Source organism: Anser cygnoides, chromosome 17 (assembly GCF_040182565.1).
Source record: "Anser cygnoides isolate HZ-2024a breed goose chromosome 17, Taihu_goose_T2T_genome, whole genome shotgun sequence".
NCBI classification, from domain to species: Eukaryota; Metazoa; Chordata; class Aves; order Anseriformes; family Anatidae; genus Anser; species Anser cygnoides.
This window is the reverse complement of record NC_089889.1, coordinates 1,557,580-1,568,595: the sequence shown is the minus strand read 5'-3', so window position 1 is coordinate 1,568,595 and position 11,016 is coordinate 1,557,580. Positions and strand designations below refer to the sequence as shown.

The following is an 11,016-nucleotide window of genomic DNA, read 5'->3' as shown; positions in this document are numbered from 1 at the left end:
CCCCCCCGGCCCCGGTGCGGGCCGTGCCTGGCCGCGCTCCCCCAGCGCGCTCGCTGCCGGCCAGGTCACCTTAATCAAAGTTTAGCTGACCGTACGTTTCCGCTCATTATGGGAAAATGCAGCATGTCTCTCTCCTCTCTGCCTCCTGCTATTTCAAATTAAATTGCAGGTGACATTCAGGGCCACGCATCTGGTTTTGAATACAATTTTCCCTTCCTTATTTATGGCACCTGCGGTACGCGGGGTGGGGAGGAGCCGCCGGGCTCGTCCGGGCCGCGGGGCCGAGCCTCCCGCTGCCCCCCCAACGCCCGCCGAGGTACTGGGGAAAGACAGCGCTCTCTTAAAACGAGGCACAATTTAGAAGTGCCTCTGATTACTTAATTTGCTCCTGAGTATCTCAGTAATTATCTTTATGGGTCTTATTTCTGTCCTCTGGCATTGTTTCTGTCGATATTAAATGAGTCTGGCTCTCGGCACGTTGGCCGTCTGGCCCAGCACCACTGTGAAATCCTATTACCCTGCCGGTGCCGCTGATTAATTTTTGTATTAATTTCACGTAAAAGGTGAGCTGACTAATTTTCCTGCCCGTGCTGGGAGCTGACGGCCCCGGCACCTTCACCCCCCGGCCCTGCCCTGCGTTTCCCCCTTCGCCCTCCTGCCGATTCCTTTTCCTGTTCCCGCTGCGTTGGTGCCCCGTGCTCCGGGAGCGCGGCCGGCCCCGAGCGGGGGCGTCCCGGTAAATGCTGCGGGTGACTGCACCGTGGTGCTCGCGGCAGAGGCCGGCTGCCCTCGCCGGGAATCCCAGTCCATGCCGTGAGCAGGGTGGCGGCGTGCCCTGCGTCCTGGGGGCTGCAGCAGGACGGTGCCCCCGTGCCCCGCCAGCCCCTGCCCACCACCTCCCGCGAGGAGCGGGAGCCTCGGGAGAAGCAGCGTCCTCAGGAGAATATCGCCTCCGATTAGCTCCGGCAGGCCGGTCCCTTTTTGATTTTATTCCGTGTGCGTTACAGGAATCCTGAGCTTTATTTAAATTATAAATCAAATAATACCGCTCTCGCTTTGGCCAGCCTCTTTGCTTCCCTCGCCCTCCGCAGTAACGCAGCGATGGGTTATATTTAATTAAACGTTACTTTATCTGCACCGCGCCGCCGTCAGCGGGCCGGGCGGCGGGGGGGGGCCCTGCCATGGCTGGGATCAATACTGAGCTGGGAGGGGTGGGGAGCTTCCTGAGCAAAACACTTCCCTGCATCAAGAAAGGAAATAATTCCCATTGCGTGGCCCCCAGCGGAGCTTGCTGACCCCCCCCTGCAGTGGCACCTGGGGACGCGGCCTTTGGGGGCCACGGGAAGCAAAATGTCCCAAGGGGCATAAAGGACGGGGGCACTCCGAGCTGGAAAGCGTGGAAAGAAAGATGGGGCTTTGTGGGGTAGGCAGACCCGAGGCGGGTGGGGGCGAGCAGCTTGGGGACCCCTCGGTCTGCGTGGGGCCGGGCCGGGGGCCGTGGCGCAGGGAGGATGAGGAGGGCTGAGCCCGTCCCTCCGAGCACCAGCGCGGTGGAGAGGGCGGCAGCGCGCTGCCGTGTCCTTGCTTTGGTGCCTCGAAGGGCCGTGGAACAAGCCCACCTGTTTCTCGCACATCAGGAGCTTTGCTGAGCTGTGTTTTCTTCCTCCTCGCCTGCTCCCTTTTTATTTTTTGCAGGTGCTTTTTAGAAAGATGAGATAACAAGTGCCGTTTGTTTACCGAAGCCTGCCGAGGAACAAAAGGGGGTTGACGCGCTCACATCAAACGCCGCTTTTTCCGTAAACGTCGTTTTTGCGTGGTTGTTGGATTGGGAGCCCAGCCCCGTTGGGCACGGTTTTTGGGAGGCCGGGTCAGGCCAGGTTTTGGGAGGCTGGGTAAGGCCAATTTTGGGGAGGCTGGGTCAGGCTGGGCACGGCCCCGGACGTCTCGGCGGGCCCGCAGCGTGACTGCGCACGCCCCGGGACGCACCCACGGAAACTCACCCCCCGAGCGATAAAACTGTTCAATTGCATCCGGGATAAAACCACATTTAATGGCTTCTCATTACACAATTCTGCTTATTCCAAGGGCATTTTCATTAAAGTAGCTGCAGCAAAGCTCTGCTTTTGTACACACCCATAAAATATCATTTTAATTTCATGAGGGGTTACACATGAGTGAAATAAGATTAATTCTTTCATTTTCAGTTTCTGGAAGGGATCGGTTAATGATGGTTCCGTGTATTTATATATGTGCCATAAAAAGGAGTTCAATTAACTGCCATGCCCAAAATGTGCTGTTGACTTGCACTTTCCCTGCCAGGAAACGCTGCAAAAACACTTTTCGATCGGTCGCGTGTGCTGGGGGAGATGGATGGGTGCGGGCGGTGTGCTCGGGGGATGCTCCCCAGGTGAGACCCCGTGGCCAGCAGGGGCCGAGCCAGGCCCCAGCCTCTGGGTGCATTTAGCTCCCGGCACCCCGACACGGGAGGGATTTTGCTTCTGCATCCAAACTTTTCAGCACCGCTCTTTAATTCTTAGCAATTGTGGGGTTTTCAGCTACCGGTGCCTTCGCTGGAGCCACGGGGCAGGGGGCTGGCGGCATGAAAAGTGTGGTTTTTAAAGAGCTCAAAAATTAAATTAATTAATTTAATAATAAAAAAAAAAATAGTGGCAAGTACATCACCCAGATAACAGAGCAGAGGGGCTGGGGCGAGCTGCAGGGCCCTGGTGGGGTCCCTCCTGCTCCGAGGGCCCCATTGCTGGCCGTGTGGTGGGGCGGCATCAGGGTGGCACCGGGGAGGATTTGGGGCAGCATCGTGGTGGCATTTGGGGTATCCTAAAAGTGGCATCAGGGTGGCACCGGGGCGGCCCCGAGATGCCACTGGGGCGGCATCGGGGTGCCGTTGGGGTGGAATCGGGGTGCTGTCGCGGTGGCGTTGGGGTGGCACCGGGGCGTCCCCCCTGCCCGCCCTCCCTGCTCCCTTTGCCCGGCCGCTGGACGCGGCGCTGTGCGCGGTGCCGCGGCGGCGCGCGGTGCTAATACCTCGGCGAGGAGACAAATAGAAAGTGACACATGTGTGTGTAGACTGGTATTTGTGGTGACGCTTTGACTGCAGATAATAAAGTGCTCGCCCTGAGGTGATCCAATTCAGCAAACGCCTCGGCAAAGCCGCGCGCTCCTTCAAGGGGGAGAATAAAGGGGAGGAAAAAAGGCCCGTCTGAAATGACATGTCAGCCTAAAAAGGGAACGTGTTAATGGATGAATATCTCGGGATGGCAGAGCCCTGCTCTTCCCTTTGTGCTTTGTCATGAATTTTGTTGTCTTTGCACATTACGGCTCCTGCGCGGCTGCCGCTCGAGGTTTGCCACCTACGTTTATTCAGATGGGTTTTCTCCGGCTATTCTTCCTGTGGTTGTTTTTAATTCAAGCCCTCGAAGCCGCCGTGCGTTTTTCTCTCGGCTCCTGGGGCGGGGGCTGCTCTGCTGGGGGAGGCTTTTGTCCCCTGTGGCAGGGCCGGGGTCCTGCAGGTGGGGCGCAGCCCTTTTTTTTGCTGCCCCCCCCCCCGGCCACCCTTTGGGGGCCAACGCTGCAGGGGACACCGCGGGGACGCTGCGTGCCCTGGGCAGCGCTGGCGGGGGGGGGCCGGGGACAGCGCAGATGCAGGGGCCCCCCCCTTGCTGCATCCCCGCGCCGCGGTGGCCTCTGCGCCACCCATCCTGGGGACACGGTCACCATAGAAACCGCCGCACTTCAAAGGGTGGAAAATGGTGAAATCCGACAGGGAAGGGACGTGCGTGGCGGGGGGGCGGCACCGCTGCCCGGCTGCGCACCCCCCTGCCCGTCCCCGTGTCCCCACGTGTCCCCCCCCCCCCAGTGCCCCAGCACCAGCCCGGGGGTGCCGGTACCCACGCAGCTTTGCCAAGGGGGACCCAGCCCCCAGCATCGGGGGCTTCGTTTATTTGTCGAACGCCCCGCGTTTCGTTGGTTTCCTTCCAAGCGTTGTGCAAATATTTGGGTTTCTAAAATCTGCTCGCAGCTTCGCGGCGAGATCGGGGGGGGGGGGGGGGGGGGGGGTTGCCGGTGGTTTTTCGGAGCGTCGAGGACGCTGGGACCTCCCCCGCTGGATGGGGAGCGGGGCAGCCTGCCCCAAAGCCGGGGCGAGCTCTCGGCTCTTGCGGCGTGCCCCTCACTTGGGGAGGGCAGAGGGGAGGCTCCCGTGGCCCCGAAGGATGGATGAGGCCCCCCGCTACCAGGCAGCAGCATCGCACACAAGTCCTGGCCTCTGTGCCGCCTGCATCCACCTAGTGAGAGCACCCCAGGCTTCGCCTTGCGGTGCGGGGCGGAAAACCGTGGTGCTTTCCCCCTTTGGGAAACCCGCCTGTGCCCCGCTTGTGGTGCTGGGCAGCTCCCCGGGTGCTGGGCACCGTGCCGCAGGGACTGACCTGCCCGGGAGGGACCGGGGTGCAGAGCGGTGGCACCGGGGCCCGGGGGGGTGCCGGGCTCCAGGCTCGGCTCCGGCCTCGCCAGCTCACGGCTCTGCCTTCTGCAGCGCTGCGAAGATTTACTGCCGGGATTAGTTTTTTCATCTGTAGCAAAATACAGTCGTGCTTCCGACGTGTAAAAATAAGGTTTGTCCCGCCTTGTCTTGCGGAGGAGCGAAGGGATGGAGGCGAGGGGGGGAGACCAGACCTTAATCCTGAGCGGCCGTGGTGCTGCCGGGTGCTGCCACCGTGCACCCACTGAGCCCTTCCCCAGGACTGCGGGGCGGCCGGTGCCAGCCCCGGGACATCCCCCCCATGCACCCCAACATCCTCCTCATCCTCCCCACCAGGGCAGGGGTGCCCCAGAGCCCCTCCTGCAGCGGCACAGCCCCAGGGCTGGTGCCAAGAGCTGCCGGCGTGCTGGGAGGCGCGCAGCTAAGAGCAGGGCTACCCGTGGGGGACGCAGCCAGGCTCCTCCAGCACCCGGCGTGGCCAGGGCAGCTGGGCACGGAGGAGGCTTGGTGCTTGGAAAAAAAGATCTCGGAAAAGATGCTGCTTTGGTCGGGGACACCCCATCTCCGCAGCACGGCTCCCCGGTTTCTCTGGCCAGAACGTCTCCAGTCGGACATTTTGCACCGACTTCCCCGCTTGGAGCGCGGCAGGGCTGAGGCTGCCCGAGTCCATAAACAAAGATTTATTTCGGATTGCAGCGTTGTTGGGGTCTAGGATTTAAATCTGTGTCTTGAACCGAGTTTGGTGGCCAATTTGCTAAAGTAAAAAGTTGTTTAGCTGGAGGCGTAATCTTATAAGCCTATGCTGCCATTATAATGGCTTCTCATTTCTGCCTAGCTTTCCAATAATGCTTTGAGCAGAAGCTCGGAGTAATATAAAAAGCCATAGGATTATTACTGCGGGCGATGCATTTTCCATTTACAGTAATAAAATACTGAAGAAACAAAACAATTTAAAATTCCAATAAAATTCAAAACAAATCTTTGGCTGCTGAGCAGATTCAATTATTTAGCTGTTATTGAGTGCAGGCTGGAAAAATAGAGCAGGTCAGGGAGGGAGGGGGGGGACCCGAAGCTGGCTGCGTGTCGCCTTCATCCAGGGAAAGGCGAGCGGAGGTGGGGAGCCGGCCCGCGGCCGACGGGAGCGTCTGCTGGGAGAGGTCTGCTGCGGGTGTCGCAGGAGGCCGGGGGCTGCGTGCCGCCGTCTCGGTGCTGCCCTTTGAGCTCCGGCGAGGCCGGAGAGGCTCGGGGGCTCCAGGAGCCGGGATGCTCATGGCAGCGAGCCCTCGCTGAGCCCGCCGGAGCTCCGGAGCAGGAGGTGAGAAAAGGGCAGGGGAGCAGCCCCCACCGCCCGCCCTCCTCCCGTGGCTGCAGCCCTGCAGGCGCATGGGGAGCTGCTGGCGGTCAGCGAGGGCACCGCTCGCCGGGGGAGCGCGCGAGGTCTGCGCCGGCGCGGGGCGGGGGGGGGTTACAACACGTGCCCCCACCCTCGCCGTGACGTCCTCGACGTTTCGGGTTCAAGAGGAGGGGAGGGGGGGGGGGGGGAAACTGCCGGCGACCGGCTGAGCATCAGGCGGGCTGTCTGCGCCTGACGGGTGACGGCGGTGATTCGGGAGAGTTTGCATCTCGCAGTAATTACAGCCCGTTAGAAAGCAGTAATTACTCCGGAGAGGGGGAGCCGCTTACCAGCAGCGCGCACGAGCGCGCCAGGAGCCTCTTGGAAATTGGTAGCTCTGTAATTTTCCCAGTGGGGGTTTGGTGCGTCACCCTGATATGTGACAACACACTGAATTTGTGACTTGTCACATCCAACCCAGCTGGTGTGAAGAAGGCGACAAAGGAGGCTCCTCGCTTCCCCCCTCGGCTAGCTCGCAGCCAGCACGCCGCCCCCCGCGCTCCTCGAGCGGGGCGATGCCACCGACGTCGCCCGCGGCCACGGGGCTCGGGGACGGGGCTTGGTGGCTCCGGCGGCGAGCAGGGGCGCGTGCGGGGCCGTGCCGCTCCCTCCCCCGTCGATCGCCTCTTTTTTATTTCTATTTTTTGCTCAGAAAGGAGTATTTTCCTCCCTCCGTGGAAAGGGGTTCATTAGGGATTCTGCAAGTGTCACCAGCTAATTAGCGTCATGTTAATTGAGTATTCACGATGCTGCCACCTCCAAGGACAGCGGTGCCGGCATGAAGGGGAATGCAGACGTGCGTCGCTCGTGGTGCCGGCGGCCGTGCCGCTGGTCAGAGCCCCCCGGCTCACTCGCAGAGCCATGGATCACGGGGATCCGTTGTCCCGGGGGGGGTTTAACCCAGCACAAGCGATGCCCCAAGGACGGGGAGGTGGTGGATGCGCTGCGTGCCCCGTGGCAGCCTGCCTGGGATGCTGCGTCCTGCCGTACGAAGCTGCAGTCTCTCCTAGCAGCTACATTAAATCCTGCTCAAAGGCCCTGGTTTTAATTGGCTTAATATACTCGTTAATAACAATGTCTATTTAAGACACCTGTAAAAAGCCCATAACATTAACTTAATGGGAGAAATGGCTGGTGAATGCTCTTCCATTCTGCCTTTTAAATTACTGGTACATTGCTTTAATGGAGAGCACTGAGAGCAGCGGCGGCCGGCCGTGGGCTCGCTCCCCGCGCCCCTGTGGATGCTGCCGCTCCTCCACGGGGGTGTCGTGCACCAGGTCCTTGTGGTGCGAGTGCCCCAGCAGCGACCTTGACACCCAGCCTCCGAAATTGCCTGGCAGTGAGGGGCAGGGTCCCCGGGAGCTCGGGGCTCCTCGGTGGCACTTGGCCCAGGGTGGGCTGAGGATGGCTGACGGTCACCCAGTTGTGCCGGCAACTTTTTGGAGCAATGGCAGTGCTCGAGCTCCCTTCACGCTGGGAGAAGTGGGGTTGGTCTAGGGAATGGGCATTGGACAGAGCCTAGGGACAAACTCCTCTGTGCCTAGGGCTGGGGGTGTCCCCAGGCTGCCTGCCCCGGAGAGGGGACCTCACTCCTGCAGCACAGCCAGCCCTGGGCAGCTTCACCCCTTGGGGAGCAGAACCAGGATGCTCAGCAGCCGTGCGGAAAGATGGGCCCATCTTCATAAAGCATGTGTGAAATGCTTATATGATGTCTTTTTCCGTGCCATTACTTTTACTGGGATTGAGGATTGCACGGCGAGGCGTGTGCCGGCTGCTGCTGCATCCCTGGCCCCGTGCTTGGAGGGTCCCCGCTGCTGCCCTGTGCCACCGCCGTGGCCACGGGCGAGGTGGCAGCGACGCACAGGCACCGCCGTGCCGTGCTCACTGGTGTACTCGTGCAGAGCAGGACTCCTTGCAGCCTGGGGAAAAACACGTTCGGCACATCAGGAGAAGAAATTTTGTGAAACGGAGCTGGCAGTAACGTCCCCATTACGGACAACGGCGACTCTGCTCACACAACGGGGACATCCGTCTCCTTCGCCTGCTTTTTATTGGTGCCACCGGTGGCTCTGCAGCCGTGCGGTTCCTGGCAGTGGTGGAAGGACGAGCACGCCTTTCTGGCTGCCACCAGGAACCCGAGCCACTGGAACAACCTGGGTCAAGCACGTGGGCACGGGGACTGGGACCCTGGGTACCCGTGTCCCCCAGGGTGCTTTACAGACGATGGGGAGCCAGCGTCACCCCCCCGCCGCGCGCATGTGCCGGCCTGGATGTGCATGCGCACGTGTGTGTGGAGATTTTAAACACCTAATTTATTCCATCTATTAGATAGATTTTGTAGATTTAATCATTTTCACAGTTGGTGGCTCATTGGATACTCAAGATAAACTCCAAATGAAAGTATAATGGGTACGACAAATGAGTTTTCACACCAGAATGGCAGAAACTTGCTTGGGAAAGAGTTTGAAAGGAACAAAAATATATACATATATAATTTTTTTTTCTGCGGTGGCTTTTGCTGACTACAGTAGGTTACCACAGTTAATTTCACCAGTTTTGTTCATCTGTAAAATTGCATAAAAGTGACATTTTTGTGCTCATTATAGGAACTGCTGATTTATGGCTGGTAAATGCAATGCTTTTCCATTTTTGGTGAGGTTCTCGTAGCAGCGCAAAGCACCCATGAAATTGCTTGTATAATGTAGTTTAAATCCAATCTCGGAGAAAGATTCCCCCGTTGGGTAAAGTGACATTTCCATTCTCCACACCGAGTTTATTTTAGGCCACTTAGAAGTGACTTTATAAGTGAGAGGGGGCAGGTTTGTGCCGTGACCTCGTTTCTGCCAAAGGCTGGCGCCGGGAGCCGGGCGGGTGGTGCCGGAGGAGGAGGAGGAGGAGGGGATGAGGCTGAAGGGGAGCCGTGGGTCCTGGGGCTGGACTGACGCTGCGCTTTGCTCCCGCAGGCGAGACGGCGGCACCCATGCATTCCCCGCGCTACCCCAGCCCCGCCGAGCTGGACGCCTATGCACAGAAGGTGGCCAACAGCCCGCTGACCATCAAGATCTTCCCCACCAACATCAGGGTCCCACAGCACAAGCACCTTAACCGAACGGTCAACGGCTACGACACCACGGGGCAGCGCTACAGCCCCTACCCCGTGCACGCCAGCGGCTACCAGGGCCTCCTGGCCATCGTCAAAGCCTCCGGCAAAAGCGTGGTGAAGAACGCGGAGGGGAAGCGGACTAAGCTGTCGCCCGCCCAGGCCGGCGTCGCTCCCTACCCAGCCTCAAGCACTTTAGCTCCAGGCCCTTCCTGCGCCGGGCAGCTGAGCTACCACGGCGGCCAGAAGCAGCTGGAGGGCCCCGTGCCCCCCAACGTGACGGTGGCGGCCTCGGCGCTGCCGCTGGCGGGCAGGAGCCTGGCGCTGCCGCCCTCCAACCTGCCCTCCATCCAGAGCATCATCTACCAGCTCAACCAGCAGTGCCAGGCCCAGGGCTCCCAGCCGGCCTGCCCGGCCCTGGCGGGCGCCCACCCCAGCCCGGCCAAGCACGGCGCCTTCCCCGCCGTGGCCTCGGCCGGGGCCTACGCCGGCGCCGTGCTGCCGGACTGCCGCAAGGGAGCCGAGCTGGCGCTGGGCTCCAACCCGGCCCTGGCGCCCAAGGCGGGCCTCTACCCCGACGGCGTGGACTACCTGCTCTGGCAGCAGAAGCAGCAGCAGCACCTGCGAATGTACAGCGGGGGCGGCGGCAGCGGCGGCGGGGGGGCCCTCAGCAAGTCCCCCGAGGCTTGCGCGGGCGCCTCGCGCCCCTACGGGCCGGGGGCGGCGGCGGGCGAGAAGGTGAGCTCGTCGCCCTTGAACTGCATGCACGGCAACTTCTCGGTGGGGCAGTACTTCGCGCCGCCCTGGAACAGCGTCCTGGTGACCCCCAACAGCGACTGTTACAACCCGCCCGAGCTGGGCCCCGCGCCCCGCGAGCTCGGCGTGCTGCCGGCCGAGGGGCTGCCCAGCAAGACGCTCTGCAACACCTCCATCCTCAGCAGCAGCCTCCAGTCGCTGGAGTATCTCATCAACGACATCCACCCGCCCTGCATCAAGGAGCAGATGCTGGGCAAGGGCTACGAGACCGTGTCTGTGCCAAGGCTCTTGGACCACCAGCACGCTCACATCCGCCTGCCCGTCTACAGATAAGGAGCGGCTGCTGCTCTTCCCAAAGCCAGGGCGACGGCCGGGACGGCGGCCGGGGGGCCTCCGGCACCGCGAGGCTGCGAGACCGTGGAGGCCAGGGCGGGGTGATGGGGGGGGGACGGGGTTGGCTACCGAAAGGGGTCCCGGCGCCCCGCAGATACTGGCATTTAACCGGGGTCGTCAAACTGGATGCGCCCGAAACCCGCTGGAAGCCAAGGATGAAGGAATGCTTGTCTATATAGCTCAGAAATCATTTTATTTCCACGAATGTGAACAGGGAATCGCTACGAGTTGCTGCTATCCAGGGAGAGGAGGCTCCGCTCTGCGCACGGGCGTACGCGCGTGCCCGGCCGGATCCGCGCGGCGGCCGGCCCCGGGGCTGCGCCGCAGGCAGGGTCCCCGCCCGCGAGCGCCCGCGCTCACCTTTAGTTGAAGTCCATAACTTGCACTGCTTTGATTAAAGCTAATAACTGGGGACAGTCTGGAGGCTATTTAAGAAAAACACTTGAAAACTTGAACAGATTTTTGGTTTGTTTGGTTTTTTTTTTTCATTTCTTGTTTTTTTTTTTTAGTTGCCTAGAGCGTGCACCTCGTGGTGGCTGCAGCACCGCCCGCCCCGCTCCCCTCGCCCAGCCCTGCCACGGGGCGAGGGCAGGAGAGGGGTGAGCAGGGGCCGGGGTCACCCAGAAAAAGTCCCACAGGGCGGCCGAGCCCACAGGACCACGCCTAAGTCTCAGATTTCCAAGGTTTTGGGTTTTTTTTTTTTTTTGCTTTTTTTTTTTTTTAGCTGTCAATTATACCCTTGTTCCATTTGAGAGGCAGACAAGGAGATGTAGGATCACGTTCAGTAGCGCATCTAGCCACCGCGCTGGGGTGGGATTGCATACTTCCTTTTCTTTTTTTTTTTTAAAGCAGTTCAAAAACACTCATTATGGTCCGTTA

At 60.5% G+C, this 11,016-nt stretch overlaps 1 protein-coding gene across 5 annotated transcripts in view; it reads left to right on the top strand.

Annotated features, from left to right (window-relative positions):
- FAM222A (family with sequence similarity 222 member A) overlaps positions 1-10,796 on the top strand; it is a 28,445-nt gene extending 17,649 nt beyond the window's left edge. For all 5 annotated transcript variants that reach the window (XM_066978941.1, XM_066978939.1, XM_048073952.2 and 2 more), the window contains one exon: positions 8,852-10,796. In XM_066978941.1, the coding sequence (XP_066835042.1) occupies positions 8,869-10,077 (1,209 nt within the window). In that variant the 5' untranslated portion in view covers positions 8,852-8,868 and the 3' untranslated portion in view covers positions 10,078-10,796. The remainder of the gene's footprint in view (positions 1-8,851) is intronic.
- The last annotated feature ends 220 nt before the right edge of the window (positions 10,797-11,016 follow it).